Raw genomic sequence first — 21,126 nt, 5'->3', positions numbered from 1 at the left:
TGTAGAGTGAGTACACAAGGGCTCAAGATGTCAACAGTCACACGGAAACCCTGACGGAGCTGCATTTGCTCTGGGACACCTCTGGCTGAACACTTCAAAGCAGAATAGCCTCACTGGCTCCTCCTTTCCAGTGGGCTGGTGGACACTGTGGCAGGGTGACCTGGAGACTGACACCCCTGCCCCTCTGTACCCAACACACTGGACAGCAGTAGCAGGTGGCTGAGAAGCCGCAGTGGCACTTTATTTTAAGCTTTGATTTTCTTGCTGTGACTTTCCACGGATTCTTCCATGACTGTGTCATCTTCTTCAATAGTGACCAGCACCTTTTTGCCCACTAGGTTGAAGATGTCTTCAGGGGGATAGCCTTTGGGCTCCCCCACCTTCACAGTGAGCATGTCCAGGGTCAGGATGGTGCCTGCTGGGATTTTCACTTTAGCTACCACAGACTTGCCGAGCTGCAGACAAAGTAAACTTGGTGTCAGATCCTAGCTATAATTCCTGCACACCTGCCGTCGCTGTAATGGGACCCCACAGCAGGGCCCACTTACTCTCACCACAGTACTCAGAGCAGCACCTCATAGAAAAAAAGACACAGCCAGTGTCAGGGGACATCAGAGACTAAGAGGAGAGGCCTTTCCAGTAACCCAGCACAATGGAAGGGCTCAGGCCCTGTAGTTGGATAGGTCAGGCTCTGTACCTGGTGATACGGTATGTGTGATAGAGAATGCTCACAACATACGACAACTGTGACTACTCTTGTTGTCACCGTCTAATCAACATCTTATGGGAAACTTAGGTCAAAAGAAGGCAAGAAGCTTGGTCAAGCTGCCGGTAACCAGGATGAGAACCTCAGAGGAACCCCGAGCCCCGCTCCAGGGTGTACACAACCCTGCTGCCACTGTGTCCTATAAAATAAGGTCATGGAGGGCTCATGAGCAATGAGAGGGACTGATTCAAATGACAAGGGGCGCTCAGGAAGAGAACAGACGGGCGTGGAGACCAGGAGCCGTCTAACGCTCGCAGCCAGTGTCTCTGGCTCCCTGTCAATACTCTGCAGCGGCATTTGCTGTCCCCGCAGCTTACACACAGAGCCTGGAGTTCTGATTCTGCTTGGGCTGAGCACCAGGAGGCTTGTGGCCCTTGCTCTGTTCCTCCCACTGCTCTGAGCACTGCCCCTCACGACCGGCCCCTGGAGCTCTCACACCGGTTTCCCACGCAACTCTCCACTGCATTTGCAGGGCTGTTAGATTCTTTTACTGCTAACTTCCCAGTATGTGTACACCTGTAATTTACGGAGGTGGTATGTAGTCCTCCCTGGAATAAAAGATGACAGTGTTCTTCATGTACACCTAGTGTCTGGCCTCTGCCCGACCCATACAGCTGCAGGTGAGGAGTCTTGCACCCAGCAGTCCTGCAGCTCCTGGCTCTGAGCTCAGAAGAGCAGAAAGGTCTGGACCACAGCCTCCAAGAAGCCAGGAGGCATGCCTCAGCCTCGCCACCCCTGCCCAGCAGTCCCACAATGATGCCTGTGGCCCACCCCATAGCCCAAGTATGCCCGCTCCACATGACCCAGACTTGACCATCTCAGAACTTCACATCCCCTGGGGTCCAGAGTCCTAGGGTCACAGGCTTCAGAGCCTTCGTGGAAAAGCTAATGTGACCAGAGGCAGTTGACACGCCTGAATTCCTCTTGTGGAATGCATTCCCTGCAGCTCACTTGCCTCGTGATACTCAGAAGGATGGGCCGGACACTCCTTCACCAGCTCCTCTGTCAGACTCACATGGTCATCCTGAGGGACCCCACTTGCTCCTAGCAAGTGTGCAGCCCTGGCCTCAGGAGAGTAAGGCTGGGCTGTCAGGAGCACTCACCTTCTCATTGCAGGCCATCTCACAGGGCAGCAGCTGCTTGGTTGGAGAGCCCAGTGCCCGCTCCACCAGGCGCACAGACCGCACCAGCTCTGCCAGCTCCCCGGGCTCCAGAGAGGCTAAGTGGTCACTCCCCTTCCAGGTCTTGTCCAAAGTTATGTGACGTTCCAACACCTTGGCCCCCAGAGCCACTGCAGCCACAGATATAGCGATGCCTGTCTCATGCCCAGAATACCCTATGGGAATGTCAGGAAAGAGCTTCTGGTATTCCTGTCAAGAGAAGAGGGAAGTGGTGGCTTCATACATGTTCTCCTAGTGAGGGAGATCTGAACAGCACCCCATTTCAGCCAGTCAAGAGCAGAGCAGCCACGGGCAAGGCAGTGAGGCACTCTGACCAATCCTTTATGAGAAGAATAAAAGTACTCACTGAGGGTTGCTGGGGAATTCAGGAATGGCACCCACCGTACTGACTAGTTTTGTGTCAGCTTGACATAAGGGCTGGAGTACTCAGAAGAGGAAGGAGCCTCAATTGGGAAAATGCCTCCATAAGATCTGACTGCAGGACATTTTCTTAATTAGTGATTGGTGTGGGAGGGCTCAGCCCATTGTGGGTGGTGCCACCCGTGGGCTGGTGGTCCTGGAGTCTATAAGAAAGCAAGTTGAGCAAGCCAGGGGAAGCAAGCCAGTCAAACCCCCCAGTGGCCTCTTCATCAGCTCCTGCCTCCAGGTTCCTGCCCTGTGTGAGTTCCTGTCCTCAGTGCTTTTGATGCTGAACTGTTATATGGAATTGTAAGAGATATAAACACTGTACTGTACAAGCTGGTTTTGTGTGTCAACTTGACACAAGCTGGAGTTATCACAGAGAAAGGAGCCTCCCTCCCTTGAGGAAATGCCTCCATGAGATACAGCTGTGGGGCATTTTCTCAATTAGTGATCAAGGGTGGGAGGGCCCATTGTGGGTGGTACCATCCCTGGGCTGGTAGTCCTGGGTTCTATAAGAGAGCAGGCTGAGCAAGCCAGGGGAAGCAAGCCAGTAAGAAACATCCCTCCATGGCCTCTGCATCAGCTCCTGCCCCTAAGCTCCTGCCCTGAGTGAGTTCCTGTCCTGACTTCATTTAGTGATGAACAGCAGTGTAGAAGTGTAAGTTGAATAAACCCTTTCCTCCCCAACTTGCTTCTTGGTCATGATGTTTGTGCAGGAATAGAAACCCTAAGACAAACACCTTTCTCCCCAAGTTACTTTGGTAATGGTATTTTGTCATGGCAATAAAAATCCTGAGCCGCCCACCATACTGTAAGAGTTGCTCTTGCCATTGAGAATGCCTTCTGTGGGCCACCAAGATGGCTCAGAGGGTGAAGGCAAATGCCCGCTACCAGACCTGACAACATGAGTCTGATTCCTGGAAGCCACTTGGTGGGAGACGAGAGCCAGCTCCCACAGGCTATCTTCTGACCCCACACAGTTACCATGGCACATGCATACACACATACACAAATCCCAAACAGTTTAATAAACCAACACTCTTTGTGAATGTTTAACCCTGTGAAGACCAAGAATAGCTGAAAAGTACCTGTCACATCTAATGAGCTTGCACGGCTGAAACCAAGTGTGCTACACACACAAGTATCAGTTATACACACAGCCAGGCCCAGAACATCCCATTGTAGAGAATGCTAAAAACTGAGCATGTTATCCGGAATTCCCCTGATGCACCAAGCCCTTCGCAGCTGGCTGAGTGCAGTCAGTGACGGTGGCAAGGGGTGGGGGGCAACCCGGGCAGGAGGTGCGGGTGGGCTTAGGAGCAGATCAGGGATGTTGGGTGGCAAGGGCCTGGCGATCTGGCCTGCAGATGTGTGATCAGAGCACAGGGGATTGTGACTGCGGTGACTGGGTGGGCTGGCCATATTGTTCTCTCCATGTGAAGTGTCCAGAGGGGGAGTTGGCACTTCTGAAGGCGGGAACTCAGGGAGAGTACCCGGAGTCACAGATACTAAATGTTAATTATAGCGACCTCTGTGGAGACCTTTAATCCCAGTACTTAGGCAGAGACAGAGGCAGGGGCAGGCCTGGTCTCTACAGTGAGTTACAGGCCAGCCAGGGCTACAGAGTGAGGCCTGCCCCCCCCCCCAAGTCTAAATGTATACAAAGATAAATCATGAGGTATGCATGCAAATATATGGACACACAAACACACACACACACACACACACACACACACGAAATGGAAGAAACTAAGATTGGTGCTATAAATTTTAATTTACAGTCCCCTTCTTTGGAATGTGTATTTCCTTGGCTGCCTGGGTCTACTTTGATTCTGTCATACTTAAGACAGGATCTGTAAATTATAAAGTGTCCCACGGTTGGTTAGAATTTTGCTATACGAAAGGCTAGGACTAGGGCTGTAGCTCGGTGTAGAGCTGGGCTGGCTCAGTCCCCAGCACTGTAAAGGAACAAGCAGTAGCGGCCCCGCTGTCTCAGAGGGGCTGGGTCAATGAGTCCCCTCTGTGCTCACCGAGATGACGCGCAGGTTGGCATCCTCCGGCTGCAGTGGGTAGGCACTGGTGCACTGCAGGAAGCAGAAGTTAGGGTTCAGGGGCTTCACGATCTGATAGACTTGCTTCATGGTCTCCATTGACTGCATCCCACTGGAGATCACCATAGGACGACCTGGAGAACCCGGCACCTTCTTCATAGCAGCTCAGGCTCAGACTCCCCCCCACCCACATCTGAGACTGAGGAGGAAATACACTGTCCTCAGCGCCGTGCTTCAGCAAAGGGCAGCACACCAAGGGCCTCAATCCTGAGGGGAAGAGAGGCTCCGCTGCAGCTCAAGAGGCTGCACAGGACAGAAAGGCTTCATCTCTCTACAAATCTCAAGTCTGAAACGCTCGCAATTCTGGACCATTCCTGGTCCCAAGCATTCTGGACAAGAGATACACAACCTGCAGTATGGCGATTCCCCAGTGCTGGAGCACAGCCAAGAGAGGCCGAGAGCTACTGGCTCTAGTGCTGGCCTGCACAGAGCCCCGGCTTTACAGCTTCTGATGCCTCCTCGCCTATGAGACAAGTACAGGATATCCTGGTAATGCGACCTGCTTCCATCCCAGGGCTGAAATGAGTGACGGGAGATCATTCACATGGGGAATCCATCTAGTGCCATGTGGAGACATTAGGGAGGAGACTCCTGTACTGGCCGGGGATATGGCTCTGTGGTGGAGTACGGGGGACACTGGGTTCAGTCCCTAACACTGCCCCCCCCAAAAGGGTAGGAGCAGGTTTCTAAGATGGGTCTCCAAAGCTGGGTGTGATGGCACACATCTTTAATCTCAGCACTTGAGAGGCAGAGACAAGCAGATCTCTAAGAGTTTGAGGCCAACCTGGGCTACACAGCAAGTTCCAGGACAGCCAGACTATGTAGAGAGAGACCCTGTCTCAAAAAACAAAAACAAAACCAACAGAAACAGTTGAATATCCCTGAGCATTATCACAGTGAACAGTCACTAGGGGTCAGAAACACAGAGCTTGGGGTCTGGCTTTAGGAAAGACACTTACCTTTCTTGGCCGTCTTTTCCAGATAAGGAAAATTGTTAGTATCCCCAGATCCAACTTTGAAAAAGGGAACATTCAGTTCATGCAGAAACTCAACTGCCATCTACAAAAAAATCAGAGAAATACCTTTCACCATTGGTCAGAACACTGTCCTTGTGGTACAGGACAGGTGACAAGAGGAACCTGGTGCAGACCAGAGAACATGTCATCATATCTTCATACCCATCTGTCCAGGGCACTTCCAGGGTTTGTTCCCAGCCACAATTCTGTAGGAAACACTACCTCTGGCCAGACTGTTCTTTCCCCAAGGACTTGTGAACAAAAGCAAAAGGCTGTGTGACCTTTGTGTGACCTGGAAGCCAGGCGAAGAGAGTGACTGGCCCTCAAAGGTCAACGACCAGAAAGAAGACACTGAATCATACCAAGAGGGGCCAATGGAGCAACCTGTGTGCTGGCTCGACCTGCTCATCAGCAGTTGGCCCTTTCAGACCTTGAACTGTAGGGCCTGCCAACAGCCGGCCGGCCACCACTCAGACGCAATGAACCCTGTAATGTAGGATGCAGCCAGAAGACCTGGGAAGCCGGGAAGTGTCCGCAAACAGTCCGGGATAGTCTCAGGACTGGGGGAGATGGGTAAGCACTTCCCTGGCCTGTGTGAGGCCCTGGGTTTGATCCCTAGCACCATACACGCACGCACATGTGCGCGCACACAGACAGACAGACAGACAGACACACACACACACACCACCCAAAAGTAAAATCTCATATTGTGTTAAATTGTAAGAACTAATAAGGGTGTATTCTCTACAAGTTCAAGACCATCCTGGTCTTACACAGCAAGGATGACATAATAAGAACTTGTCTCAAAAAAGAAGACAAAGGCTGGAGATGGCTCAGGGGTTAAGAGCACCAGCTGCTCTTCCAGAGGTCCCAAGGATTTTTTGTTGTTGTTGTTTTCCCGAGACAGGGTTTCTCTGTATAGCCCTGGCTGTCCTGGAACTCACTCTGTAGACCAGGCTGGCCTCGAACTCAGAAATCCGCCTGCCTCTGCCTCCCAAGTGCTGGGATTAAAGGCGTGCACCACTACAGCCTGGCCCAGAGGACCCAGGTTTGATTCCCAGCACCCACGTGGAGACTCACAACCATCTGTAACTCCAGTTCTGATTCCTTTCCTCTTCTGGCCTCCCAGGGTCCCAGGCATACAAATGGTATATTTGTAAGCAAAACATCCATTAAAAAAAACTTGAAAAGTAAAAAAAGACATCTTTGAACTAACCCACTGCAACAGACCTCCATCCACTTTCCTGGCAGGTTTGGAACCTCTAGCAGACAAAGTGTGGGCTCAGGAGAGAGACTAAGCAAGCACAGGTAAGGATGCCTAGTACAGAAAAAAATCTCAAAGATTTACCTACAAGGACTGTGAAATATAATGTGGAATTCTATCATCTTCAAGTTACTATTTTTTTAAACTGCTCGGAGGTGCAATCCACCCGGGGAGCCATCGCCATCTAGTGGCCACTTTGAGAACTGCCACTTTGGTTCTTCAATCCTGCAAAGGTGCAAACCTGCCACCTTCAGGTTAGGACCAGTTAGCTTCCTCTGACCCGCTGCTGCAAGACTCCTTCCCTGGCACTAGCCAGACAGCACCATCACGTCCTCTTTTCAGTCTGCCTTAAAGTAATTCAATCAATAAATACCTCCTCAGGTGCCAATTGGGTTCAGTGAATGGAACAGGCCACCCCAGCAGACTAGTGCTAAGAGAACTTTGCCCCTTAGAGGGTCCCAGGATATAAACCCCTGATCTTAGAGCCAGCTCCATCAACCCGATTTGACTTAGGATTGCTTTTCTTTGCTTTCTGAGACAGGCTCTTATTCTAGGTTGGCCTGAAGCTTGCTATGTAGTCTACGCAGGCCTCCAAACTGATTCTCCTGTCTCAGTCTCCCAAGGGAGATTACAGACATGGACCCTCATGCCTGGCTGACTGACTCGGAGCTGCTTAAACTTTATTAAGCGCAGACAGTGAGCATGCCCTTGATTCAGCACTCCAAAAGCAGAGACAGGTAGATATCTGGAGTGTGGGGCTAGCCTGGCCACGGTGAGTTCCAGAACACCCAGTGCTGCATAGAGACCCTGCCTCAAAAATAAATAAAGTAAGAACAGGCAGTATGTGCTCACAGAGCCTTTCTTCTGTGTGTATACTGAGAGAAGGTTTAGTCCAAATGGGAGCTACCGAAAGAGGAAAGCTCAGGCTTCTCTCTTTCCATACAACACCACCGTATGTAGGCCAGGCTAGCCTCAAATTTCCTTCCTCATATCCCTGCTTTGAGTGCTGGGGTCACAGGCACGCTCAGCCACACTGTGGACCTGCGGCCTTTCTACAGCCCCTTCGGCTGGGGATCACGCCAGGGAGGAGACAGAAGCCCATGGTGATGAGAAGCTGGGGTGCAGGGGTGAGTGACCACTGGGGAGCTGTGACAAAAATTCCTGAAAAAAAGGCTATGTCTAGATGTGAACAAAACAAGAGGAGGAGGAAGAGGAAGAGGAGGAAGAAAACAAGCCCTGGAAGACCAGCCTGCAGTTCCGTGGGGAGATTAGGGTTTTGTAGGTTCAGATGCCAATTACTTTATCTTGGGCTATTTTAGCCTTCTGGAGCAACCATGCCCTCTCTGTATTTGAACTAACACCTCATGGTAATAAATAAAAGCCTCTTATATGCCGTTAACTCAGTGGGGCACACCAGCTTCTGCCAATCCACGAGCTAATGCCCTCAGATGGCATCCTAGGCCCGAAGCACAGCTCCCCCGCCTCATTTCACCCATCTCTTTGGTGTGCTTTCCAATGTGTTTCAAAGGTGCTTTGATGCGTGACTTTCTTTGTTCTGTAAAACTATAAAAACCTTGTGACACTGCTTCCACACTGGAGCATGGAATCTGGGGTAACCTAAATCTGCATTCCCAGGCTCCTGTCACTCAGAACAGCTCCAGAGTAAACTATCTTCTGTCCCCTTTCAGATGAGAGCTCTAGCTTTTACACTGACAGAGCTCAGAGCCAAAAAGGCCAGGCCAGCCCTGTCAGAGGGGCCGGGCAGCAGGCAGCCAGGGGAGAAAAGAGCGCAGGGGCAGGAGCAGGGGTAGGAGCAGGGACAGCAAGCAGGTGCCCAGCAGGGCCGCCAGGCTCCGGGCTTCTGCCTGCAGCCTCAGTGCTAAGTTTCTTTGGTTGAAGTCCACCTCCTCCACACATCCTCCTAACACGTGTCCTGGGAACTTCTTCAGATTCCATAAAATCCTGCCACACCTTAACGTCTCCTGAGCACACAGAGCGGCCCCGGAACAGCCCGCACAGCAGAGAAACACAGAGCTCGTTAAGATGATGGCTGGCTTAAGGAAGTCAGGAAGGTAAGCACGGGAACCACCTGCTTCAGAGGCGGAGGGATGGACACGGAAGGACAGACAGAACCCAACCCAGCCAGCTCTAAGGAGGTCAGGCAGGGAACGCAAGATCAATTTACTCTTCTGTGAAGGTTTTCCGACTCATTTCTGCTTCACGGCCCCAGGCTGGCCGGGGGACTAGCTTCAAACAAGTGAGAGGAGCCTCCACCAAAATGGCTGGGAAACCAAGTCCATACAGAGAGCAGCATTGCTTCAGGCTAGTAGGCCCAGCTGCCGGGGCTGGCTGTGGCTGGCTGTGGCTGGCTGTGGCTGGCTGTGGCTGGCTATGGCTGGCTATGGCTGGCTATGGCTGGCTGTGGCTGGGTGTGCTCCAGACTCCACCTCCCAACCGCTGCGACCACTAGTCCTTTCACCTTCTAGGTTTGCTTTTTACCCTCCTCCCCATGATGGAAGGAGAAAAGCAACTCCTCCAAGCTCTATCGATGAAACTCAGTTTGTCAGGACAGGGGCCTTTCCTCACTATGCCGGCTCATCATAATGCTGTGAACTGAGAAAAGTGTGATCTAGCTGAAGCTGAGCTCTCCACCTCCCCTGTCTGTCTGTCTGTCTATCTATCTATTTTTGTTTGGTGGTTTGGGGGTTTTGTTTGTTTGTTTTTTGTTGGTTGTTTGTTTTGAGACAGGGCTTCCCTGTATAGCCCTGGCCGCCCTGGAACTCACTTTGTAGACCAGGCTGACCTCAACACTGCCTGCCTCTGCCGTGCTGGATTAAAGGCATGTGCTGCCACCACCTGGCTTATTTATTTATTTATAATTTTGCAAATGTGTTTATTTAAAGCACAGTGGCATGAGGGTCTTGGCGCACGCATCAATCCACAGAAATCCAAGGACAACTTGCAGGTCTTGGTTTTCTCCTTTCACCTTGAAGGACCTGGAAACTGAACCCTGATCATCGGGCTTAGGGGCAACTGATATTCCTGTAAGCACCTCACAGGCCCTGTTTATTTATTTCTGAGGTGGAATCTCACTTTGTAGCTCTAAGTGATGCGAAACTCATTACATAGTCTAGGCTGGTTTTGGAACTCACAGCAATCCTCCTGCCTAAACTTACCAATGCTGAATGATAGGCACAAGCTACCATATAAGGCTCCCCACCTTTTTACAAGGGCCAATGCTTAGAATTACAAATATATTTTGAAGTCTGGGAGACTACCCAGTGTGGTAGGGTACACCTTTAATCCTAGCACTCCTAGAGGCAGGGGCAGGAGGCTCTGTGAGTTCTAGGCCAGCTTGATCTCCATAGGGAGTTCCACTGGGGTTACAGGTAAGACATAGTGAGACAAAGATGGTGTATGTCTCTGTGTGTGCGTGCACGCGCGTGTGTGCATGCATTCAAAACTCTGACTAAAGTAATGAGAAACTCATCCAAAGGCAGTAAAAACGTGTCCCTACTGTACACCCTAAGAGCCATTTCTAGAACCATCTCTGAGGAAGCACCTGAGAACACGGGGCAAAGACAATCATCTTGGTGACTTGTTTTGAGTCAGGCTCGTGTATTTCAGGCTGACCTCAAACTTACTCAGTGTCGCTGAGGCTGGCCTGAACTCACGGTGTCACTGAAGCTGGCCTGAACTCACAGTGTCGCTGAGGCTGGCCTGAACTCATTCTCCTCCCTCACCTCCCAAATACTAGAGTTACAAGCGTGGCCACCAACCCTGGCTCGGCATCATGGTATATGAAACAGAAAGTATATCAGGTGGGCGTGCTACGTGCCTGTAATGGTAGCACTCAGGATTCTGCAGCTGGAGGATAAATCATGAGGCCGGCTTGGTCCACATCGAGAGTTCCAGACCAGCCAAAGCTACATACTAAGTAAGAGCCTGTGTCCAAAAACAACAACAACAAAAACCAACATTCTAGTTTATCCTCCAAAAGAAACACTTCTCTGCTATCAAAGCCTCCACACAGGTGGAGTAGCACTGTGTTCTAACACTAACTGGGAAAAGAACACACAAGCCCAAATGTGACAAGCCAGGAACAACCAGCCACGACATACAGGTAAGACTCAGAGAGGAAATCCACAGAGAGATAAAGTATAGGAATCACAGGCGGCCACTCCCACTTGTTCCTGATTTCTAAAATTCTGTACCAGCGTCCTGTTTCTAAGCCTGAAGTTTTTGACATCTAGAAAAGAGAGAGCATAGAACCATCAAAGTCCAGAGGTTGCACCAGGCAGTGGAGGCAGGGGAGGCCCACCCCTTAATCCCAGAACTCTGGGAGGGAGGCAGAAGCAGGGAGATCTCTGAGATCAAGGCCAGCCTGGTGTACAGAGTGAGTTCTCAGACACCCAGGGCTGCACAGGGAAAAAGAAGTTATACTGCAAAATGGACCCCAGGCACAATACCAGCTGGATCCTTCTAGGATGTCAGTACAGCCAGTCTCTGAGCTGTGGGGACACCAGGGCACCATAGTGAGCCAGTCGGAGCTAGCCTGCAAGGGGTGTATTCCCAATCTAGACTACGTTCCCACAGTGTGCAGAGCCCTGCGGTCGAGGGTGGCTGCTGGGATCCAGAGGTCAGTTTTTAAACTATGGCACCCTTCTCTCGATGGCCCATCTCTTGGGCCTCTGGTCGGTGGGCTTCCCGCTCAGCTGGACACAGTACAGGAGAATAAGGGTTGGAGCTGCCAACAGACAAAACGCTGCCTGCATCTCTCGGACTTGGCAGCCGCTGCTGGGCAGCCGAGAGCGCACCTCGTCCATGCCAGAGGCAGTGAAGAAGATGCCGATCTCCTGCGCATAGCTCTGCAGCTCCTTGTACTGGGCGTGGCTGAACTCGAGATGCCGTTTGTGCTCCCCGTACGTCTTCCCCCATGAATGCTTCGAAGTATACGGTCTCTCCAGGGCCTTCCGGTTAAACTTGAACTCCAACTCGCTCTTCTGAAACTTAGCGCAGTCGGCCCCACACTCCTGTAACACAGCGTGGAACACTGTCAGTGACCCCGGAACAGACAGTGACAGGACATCATTCTAATTAGACAGAATGGGCGTGGCCACACAGATGCTCAGCGGGTGTGGTGAGGCCACAAGGATTTAAGTTCAATCCACACCACCCACGTAAAAGAGGCAGGCATAGTAAGTAGTGTGTGCCTATAGGCCCAGCCCTGGGGCTTGCCAGCCAGTCAGCCTAACCAAATTCATAATTCATGAGCAATGTGGACAGGGAGAAACCTTGTCTCCAAAAAAATAAAAAATTAAAAAATTAAAAAAAAAAAGGTAGAGTGCTTATGAAATGGCTCATCGAAACCAGGCAGTGGGTGGTGGCAGTGGTGGTTCATGCCTTAATCCCCACACCTGGGAGGCAGAGGCAGGCAGATTTCTGAGTTGGAGGCCAGCCTGGTCTACAGAGTGAGTTCCAGGACAGCCAAGGCTACATAGTGAGACCCTGTCTCAAAAAAAAAAAATAAAATAAAATAAAATAAACAACAAAAAAGAAATAGCTCCTCGGATAAAGTTGCTTACCACCAAGCCTGACAAACTGAGTTTGATCCCAGGTCCCACACAATGAGAGACCGCCTAGATGCTCAGACCTCGAAATGCACACTGTGGCATGGTCGCATATCCACAAGTGTTCTTGTGTGCGTACACATGTATACACACACACACACACACACAAATAAACAGACTATTAGAGAGCAAATGGAGCTGACACCCAACACTGACCTCTGCCCTCTACATGCGAGTGCTTACACATGCACCAGCAAGGACATACAAGAAATAAAAGTTAAAAACCAAGTACACAGTAAGATAATGGTTCACTAAATAGCCTTGGCTGGCCTGGAACCTGCTATGTGGACCAGTGATCCTCCTGCCTCTGCTTCCTGAGAGCTAGGATTAAAGGTGTGAGCCATATGACAGGGTTACATAAAAACTATTCTTTATGTAAGAAAAAGAAGAAGAAGAAAAAGACCAGACTCAGAAGGCAGAGGCAGGTGGATCTCTGTAAGCTCGAGGCCAGCCTACTGACAGACTGAGCTCCAGGTCAGCCGGGCTGGACACAGAGACTGAAGAGAGAAAGAACACAGAAAAACATTTCCTCCACCATGTGGATCCCAGGGATTGCAGGTGTGTACAGATATGCACCGCGTCAGGTGGCTGCAGACCACCTGTGATGCCAGCTCTAAGAGACCCGGGCCTCCAGTCTCCAAGGGAATCTACACTCAGGCGCACATTGCACACAGAGACACACTGCTCAAGTACTTGGGACACTCCTAACACCTACACCTACTTGACCCTCTGCTTAGCCAATCAACTCAGAGCTTCATTCTGAACCTGAGTACCAAAGCAAGGTCAGGACCTGCAGCTGAACAGAAATGCTGAGGACACACCTTGGGCTGCACAATGCCACCTACACTAGCAATTCCTACTATTGAACTTATGTATCATATGTTATAAAGGTGTATTTTTGCCAGTCGGTGGTGGCGCACGCCTGTAATCCCAGCACTTTGGGAGGCAGAGGCAGGTGGATTTCTGAGTTCAAGGCCAGCCTGGTCTACGGAGTAAGTTCCAGGACAGCCAGGGCTATACAGAGAAACCCTGTCTCGAAAAAAACCCAAATCCAAAAACCAAAAAAAAAAAAAAAAAAAAAAAAAAAACCAAAACAAACAAAAATTTCAAGGCAGGGTTTCTCTGTGTATAGCCCTGGCTGTCCTAGAACTTGCTCTGTAGACCAGGCAGGCCTCAAACTCAGAGACCTACCTGCCTCTGCCTCCCAAGTGCTGGGGTCAAGGGTGTGCGCTACATGGCATAAAGGTGTACTTTAAGTCCATTCTGGTGGTGCACTCGCAGAAAGAGGCAGGCAGATCTCTGGGAGGCCAGTCTGGTCTACACAGAGAGGTCCAGGCCAGCCATGGCTACATAGTAAGACCCTGTCTCAAAAATACAAAAACAAAGAATAGAAAGATGGCTCATCTACTCTTACAGAGGACTGAAGTCTGGCTCCCAGCATCCACACCCAGCTCACAACTGCCTAAACTCCATCTCCAGGGAGACTCAATCCCTTTGCGTCCCCAAGCGCCTGCTGGCACCGAAATATACACATAATTTAAATAAATAAATCATAGGGAGAAAACACTTTAAACCAGGTATAGTGTTGTGTGCCTTTAATCCCAGGCACTTAGGAGGCAGAGGCAGGTGGATTGCTGTGAACTGAAGACCAGCTTGGTCTACAGAGTAAGTTCCAAGCTGTCCAGGACCGCAATAGTCTGATCCTTTCTTAAAAATAAAAGTGAAGGGGCTGGTGAGATGGCTTCTGCTCTTCCGAAGGTGCTAAGTTCAAATCCCAGCAACCACATGGTGGCTCACAATCATCCGTAATGAGATCTGACGCCCTCTTTTGGCGTGTCTGAACACAGCTACAGTATACTTACATATAATAATAAATAAATCTTTTTTTTAAAAAGTCCCTTAAAAATGTATTTTATTGGACTGGTGAAGTGTCTTAGCCCGTAAATGCTCAAGTCAGCAAGCCTGATGACATGAGTTCAATCCCTGAGACCCACATGTGTGTGCATACACTCTAACCATAAACAACAGACTCATCATGTGAGCAAGTGAGTTTGTACACTATAGACTCTAGGTGACTAATTTTACTCCTGCTACAAATGGCAGCAAAGTCAAAATGTAGGGATTGTAAGAAATTTTCCTGCTTTAAATTTTACAGCACCATTGAAAAAGAGTGAAAAGTCACCTGCTCAGGACCAGTCAGCTCGTAATGTTCTGACTGCAGGCCAGCCTCTTGCTTACAACCCCACCCCCATCACTGTGTCTCCCAACCCCACCGCCCTCCGGAACTAAAGAGAACCTATGAAAGAGAAAAAAACTATAACTCTGTTTGCACGGTTTTATATTTCTAGGTTTTACAACTTCACCATACAAAGAGGTCACACCTTGGAAAAACAGGCTGTCCCTTTGAATCAAAAGCAGGAATTTCCCTCTTTACAGTCCAAAGGCAGGAAACCTGTGTTTAAAGGGAAGATTAAAAATTACACGTTTTTGAAACAAGGTCTCATTATGTAGCCCTAGTGAGCCTGGAACTTGCTATGTAGTCCAGGCTGGCCTCAAACTCACAGACATCTGACTGCCTCTTCAGTGCTGGGATCAAAGGTGTCAGTGAAGTTGATGAAGTTGAGGACAGGCATTATAGGAATTAAAGAAGAGCACTGAGTGGGCACCTCGAGAGTGAGGCTCTAAAACTTGTTAGCAGTTACTACTTTAAAGTCCTTTTGTGATCCAACAGTACTGCAGTCACAAGACCAGTTAATTAGTTCTGAGGAAGGGTAAGATAAAACTGAATTTGAGGGGCTGGAGAGATGGCTCAGCGGTTAAGGGCACTGACTGCTCTTCCCAAGGTCCTGAGTTCAAATCCCAGCAACCACATGGTGGTTCACAACCATCTGTAATAATGAGATCTGACACCCTCTTCTGGGGTGTCTGAAGACAAGCTACTCACATATAATAAATAAATCTTTAAAAAAAAACTGAATTTGAAATGATATGAAGTTACGTGATCAGCATTAATAAACAATGGCAGAAGCTACCTCTTGTTTTTTCTTTCTTTTTCTTTTTGTTTTGTTTTTCGTGACAGGGTTTCTCTGTTTTGTTTTCTGAGACAGAGTTTCTCCAAGTAGAGTAGAAAGTGGAGTACTATTCTGGCACTCACTCTATAGACCAGATCAGCTGACCCATCTGCCTCTCTTGTCTCCCAAGCACTGGGGATTGGGGATTAAAGGCATGTACCACCTCTCTCTCTCTCTCTCTCTCTCTCTCTCTCTCTCTCTCTCTCTCTCTGTGGGTGTGTGTGTGTGTGGTGTAAACAGAGATGAGAAGAGTGTCAGATCACCAAGAACTGAACTGAGAGGTTAGAGATGGCTGTGAGCTGCCATGTGGGTGCTGGGAACTGAACTCAGGTCCTTTGGGAAAGAAGCCAGTGTTCTTAACCACTGAGCCATCTTTCCAACCCCAGGAACTGCTGGATGTAATGATCCATGCCTATACTCCCAACACTTGGGAGACTATGACAGGAAGATTGGTCCAAGTTTGAGAGCCTAGCCTGGTCTACAGGGTAAGTCCCAAGCCAATCTACATTACAGAGTGAGACTTTGTCTCTAAAAACAATAAAAACAACCAATCAATTAAAAAGATAACAAACCAAAATCCCTGGGCAGACTTTATTAAAGCTGAGAATTAGGGTCACAATGATGAACACAACAGTCTCTCTCAAGGACTAAATCAAAACAAAGAAAGGTTTAAAAGAAAGTATAACACGTCCTGAGTGAAGGCTTGCACCTGCAATCCCAGCACTTGGAAGTCAAAAGCAGAATATCTGAGGGATAGCCTGGGATACCTGATGACTTCCAGCTTAGCCCAGGTTAGAGTAAGTCCCTGTTTCAAAAGGACTAGAAACAAAACACTGTGAGACCCGGGGCTGCCGGCTGGAGGTGGAGAAGTCATCCTTGTGGTCCGGATTGAACGAGTGGAAATTTACTAAGAGAAGTGGGTGTGCGCATCTCAGCAGTTGTAGTCAGTGGTCACCTGAGGAACCCTGGACCAACTACTGTGCTTTTCACTCATTTCTTCGTGAGTGCCCATCCCAACTCCGTGGAGCCGGGTTTTCAAATCAGACAGCCTAGTCCCTAACCGGATCTGCACTTTCTACCGTTGTAATCCAAACACTGGGACTGAGAGGTGAAAAAAGCCACACCAACTCCCAAGGACTGTAGACTATTGTCTCGGGAGGATCTCCGAGGTGACATACGACAAGCAGGAAGGGACCGGTTCCCTAAGATTCTGGTTAGGTAAGAAGCCACGGAGCGCGCCAGGCAAGGGTAGAAGCTGACCTAACTAGAAAGAAGATCGGCAGGGAGGGCGAGCAAGAGCAGCTGGAAGACGGAGTCGGGGAGCCGAGGCAAGAGAGACGCGGAGCACAGGACCAGAAGGCAACCGCGGCTGCGCTCTCCCCAGCCCCTCCGGAGACCCGGGCTCCCCTCAAACTCCTCCGTTAACCTTCCCGGGCTCCTCCGCTGCGCCTCCGCGGACCTTCACGGGCCCCGCCCCTCACCTTGGCAGTGCGGATCATGCGCTTGGCCACATCTAAGTCTCCTTGGTGGTTCTGGCCGATCTCCGCGATGATGAAGCACGGGTGCTTCCCACCCACCCAGCGCCCGGGACACAGCTCCAGTTCCAGCGGCATGGTTGCTTACCCGCGCCAGTTCGCTGCCCGGGGCGTTTCCGCACCCGCCGCGCAGGCCCGCAGGTCTCGGCCCCGCCACGTCAGCCAGCGGCTGACGCGCAGCCAATCCGTGAGCCCCGTCTCACTCGACAGCCAATCGGAGCCCTCCTCTGCAGAGAGCGGGGAGAGGAGCAGGCCCCGCCCCTCCAGCGCTGTGGAGCCGCAGGCTGGAGCACCGTTTCCTTCTATGCCTCCAGATACAGTTTGGTCTACTTACTCCACAGCTATATAGGAAGAACGAGGAGAGAATGCGGACAGGAAAGTAGGTGTTCTTGAGTTCGAATCCCATGGTTGCCGATTCCGAGTCAGAACAGGAAGACATGGAAATCTCGTGAGCATAAGACAGAGGAGCAGCATGAAACCATGTTAGAGGGAAAGGGCAGATACCAAACCCTCAGGAAACCCTGATGGCTCCTGGTTTTTCCTTATCAGATTATAACCCCATCCAAGGTATCTCTGGAGCCACCTCACTTTCTAAGAGAGTGAAGGAGGGGAGGGTGGAACCGGGGCTTTGTAACCTTGTGAGATGCAGCTTGAGAAGCACTAAAATAGTATTTATGGCTAAGACAATTATGACTCTCTGGTCTTCTCAAGCATTGTTTACATGCTTCCCTGAAGCAGAAATGTCATACAGAATTATAAGACAGTATATAAAAATCTTTGATTGCAAAAAAATGGTATGGTATTTAATTATATGTGTGTGTGTGTGTGTGTGTGTGTGTGTGTGTGTGTGTTTTGCCTACAAGTATCTTTGTGCAGCACATATGCGCCTAGTACCTGAAGAACTGAGAAGAGGGAACCCCTGGATCCCCAGATCCCCTGGAACTGAAGCACAGATGATTGTGACACACCAAGCAGATGCTGGGAACCAAGCCCAGGTCCTCTGGAAGAGCAGCCAATGAGCCTTATCGCTGAGCCACCCCTCCAGTTCCAGTGTGGTACGGTTTAGACAGCCATAGCTGTTCCTACTATGAGAGGCGGCAGCCTCAGGGAGTTTCATTAATTTGGCCAAAGTCATCCTGAACTCTAGAGCAGGGCTCAGGCTGAGACCCTGGAGTGTCTCCCAGCCCGGGTCTCCTAGAGTACACTCCCTGGATTTCAGACCAGGTTGAGACCCAAGAGTTAGACTGATTGCCTGTTTGACTACACAGAACTGAAGAACGGAAGACAGCCAGAGTAGGGGAGAGCAAAGATTGAAGGCAGGGGAATGAACGTGTAGTTCAAACTACCCACAAGACAGGAAGAAACACACCTGAGCCTGGCTGGGAGGGAGGGAACTCTGGAAGCCATCCCAGGGAGAAAGACTGAGGATGCGTCCCATTGGAGCTGGAGAAAGCATGAGGGACATGGAGGGGGATGGCAGGGTGGAGGAAGCAGAGAACGCCCACAGAGAGCTGGCAAGTGTCCCAAAGAGGGCAAGCCACCATGGAAGGCCGTTGCCAGAGAATGAGAAAGAAGGGAATGGAAGCTGGGCTCGTAGAAATAGGGCACTAAAGAAACTCAGTCACGGTTAGCTAAAGAACGGAATGTCAACCGAGCATGGTAGCTCCTGCCTATAACCACAGCACTCGCTGGAATTGTGGCCACACGGTGAGTTCCACATCAGTCAGGGGAGCAGTTATTCCAGCATTTATTTATTGTTGTGGGTTGGTTTTTGAGAAAGAGTCTCATATAGCCCAGACTGCCACATAGCTGAAGATGGCCGTGAGCTCCTGGCTCCACCTAAGCGCCGGGCTGACTATGTCTAACTGAAGAAAGAATGAACGTTTTTTAAAAGATTTATTTATTTATTTATTTATTTATTTAATGTATATGAGCACACTGTAGCTGTCTTCAGACACCAGAAGAGGGCATCCAATCCCTGTTACAGATGGTTGTGAACCACCATGTGGTTGCTGGGAATTGAACTCAGGACCTCTGGGAGAGCAGTCAGTGCTTTTAACTGCTGAGCCACCTCTCCAGCCCAGAAAGAATGAAATTTAAGAAAAAAGAAAAAAGAAAAAGAAAAATCAATGTAATATTACATAATCTGTGATCAAATAAAAAATGAAGCTAGCAGTGGAAGCACATGCCTTTAATCCTAGAATTTAGGAGGCAGAAGCAGACAGCCCCCGTGAGTTCTGAGTCAGTCTGGTCTACAGAGTTGCAGGCCAGAGCTACTTAAAGAGAGGCCTTGTCTCAAAAAAAGAAAGAAGCAGATTGGTGGTGGTGGTGCATGCCTTTAATTCTAGCACTTGGGAGGCAGAGGCAGGTGGATCTCTGAGTTTGAGGCCAGCCTGATCTACAGAGTGAGTTCCAGGAAAGCCAGGGCTACACAGAGAAACCCTGTCTCGAAAAAAAAAAGAAAAAAAGAAAACACATCCCTACATGAGAGACCCTGTCTCAAAAAAACATATGAATGCATGTATGTGTGTATATATGTATGTGTGTATATGTATGTGTGTATATATGTATGTGTGTATGTGTATATATGAATGTGTGTATATATGTATGTGTGTATGTGTGTATATGTATGTGTGTATATATGTATGTGTGTATATGTGTGTATGTGTGTGTGTGCATGTGTATGTATGTGCATTTGTATGTATGTGTATATGTGTGTAGGTATGTATGTGTATGCATGTGTGTGTATGTGTGTATGTATGTATATCCCACAAAGAGCCAATTAGACTAATATTGTTACTAAATGAAAATTTGGGGTAAATTAAAGGATTAACACACACACACACACACACACACACGTTCACTACGTAAGCCTTCAAGGGTTTTGCTTGCTTGCTCCCTGCTTTTCTGCAGACGAGGCCCAGCACCCCGCCATGCTGGGCGAGCAGTGCAGCACTGAGCAGCTCTAGGAGGCAACTCGCCATCTTGTGTTTCAGTGGTAGTTTCTGGTGCTTTCTGTGGCTTTTTTGTTTGTTTGTTTGTTTGTTTGTTTTGTTTTGTTTTTCCATGACAGGGTTTCTCTGTGTAGCCCTGGCTGTCCTGGAACTCACTCTGAAGACCAGGCTGGCCTTGAACTCAGAAATCTACCTGCCTCTGCCTCCCAAGTGCTAGGATTAAAGGCATGCGCCACCGCCACCCGAATGGGTGAGAGTGTGTGGGAAGAGTTTTCAAAACAAAGGGAAACTCAGAACAGGACCTTTTCCTGTGCCCGACTGAGGAGGGCAAGGAAGAACTTGCTCTTCAGGAAACTGGAGAGCCCTGACACTGCCCACATTAGACCTGAGGCCCAGGGGCTACCCAGACCAGGCCAAGTGTCTCCTGAACTTGACCTTGGCAAGCCTTCCCCAGTGGATGGCTCCTGCCTTGCATGTTACCACAGCATGGCCAGCGACACTGAACTATTTTGAGTTCCCTAAGGATCATGTTCTGTCACCTCCAGGCCACAGCCCAGGCTGCTTCCTGGTAGGGTTCCCTCCAGACTCCTCTCCCCGCCCCCGCACTCCAAGCCTGGCCATCGCTGCCTGCTCTTCAGGACATTAGTCATTGCCTCTCAGTCCCTTCTCTCAGGGAACTGTCTTTGCAGCCTTGCCTTTTAATTAGCTGTCTCTCTTTGATGCCCCCCTGAGATCCTGAGGTACTTGGGATTAGGGACCATCTGGGACACGTATGTAACACCAAACCCAGGGCAAAGTCCTATGCAGAGCACAGAAGAGATTACTTCTACAGTAGAAGAAGGTACAGTAGAGAGTACCTTCTCTACTTTAGGTCGCATGGAGTCATGATTTAGAACTGTGTTCTGGAGCCAGGGTTAGGGAGGAGTCGGGGAGGAGTGGATCTTCATGTGGCTGTGATATCAGAACTCCAGAGCACAGCCTGGACAGTTGGGTGCTATGTTCTGGAAGTCTGAGGATTAATTCACCACATCCGTTTTCTCTCCTAACCTCCTCCAGCATCTTGGGAGAACGTGACTGGTGTGGCTATTACTGAAGTCAGTTTTCTGACAAGTTTGTCTGAGGAAGAAGTGAGTTCTCAAACCACTCATGGGTCCCCACCCGAGCTGCCAAAGACCTGCCCTGATTGTCAAGTGGGC

The 21,126-nt window shown here is 49.7% G+C and overlaps 1 protein-coding gene across 1 annotated transcript; it reads right to left on the bottom strand.

Annotated features, from left to right (window-relative positions):
- Nucleotides 1–216: 216 nt before the first annotated feature.
- On the bottom strand, nucleotides 217–17,111 carry Nans (N-acetylneuraminate synthase). The gene is made up of 6 exons (XM_052176449.1): nucleotides 16,923–17,111; nucleotides 11,558–11,773; nucleotides 5,420–5,519; nucleotides 4,380–4,534; nucleotides 1,870–2,136; nucleotides 217–455 (listed from the first exon to the last, which is right to left on the bottom strand). The coding sequence occupies exons 1-6, from the start codon at nucleotides 17,052–17,054 to the stop codon at nucleotides 246–248; spliced, it is 1,080 nt and encodes a 359-aa protein (XP_052032409.1). The 5' UTR covers nucleotides 17,055–17,111; the 3' UTR covers nucleotides 217–245.
- Nucleotides 17,112–21,126: the final 4,015 nt, after the last annotated feature.

The sequence above is a fragment of the Apodemus sylvaticus genome, chromosome 3 (genome assembly GCF_947179515.1).
Source record: "Apodemus sylvaticus chromosome 3, mApoSyl1.1, whole genome shotgun sequence".
NCBI lineage: Eukaryota > Metazoa > Chordata > Mammalia > Rodentia > Muridae > Apodemus > Apodemus sylvaticus.
This window is presented reverse-complemented; position numbering and strand designations above follow the sequence as displayed.

What these genes read in the sequence shown, in the direction of transcription:
- Nans (XM_052176449.1), bottom strand. Translation starts at nt 17,054, where the DNA reads ATGCCGCTGGAACTGGAGCTGTGTCCCGGGCGCTGGGTGGGTGGGAAG. An exon ending in CTGCCTCTGGCATGGACGAG is followed by an intron (nt 5,520 to 11,557) that starts GTGCGCTCTCGG and finishes ATTTTTTTGTAG; the next exon opens with ATGGCAGTTGAGTTTCTGCA. An exon ending in GGAAAAGACGGCCAAGAAAG is followed by an intron (nt 4,535 to 5,419) that starts GTAAGTGTCTTT and finishes CGGGTTCTCCAG; the next exon opens with GTCGTCCTATGGTGATCTCC.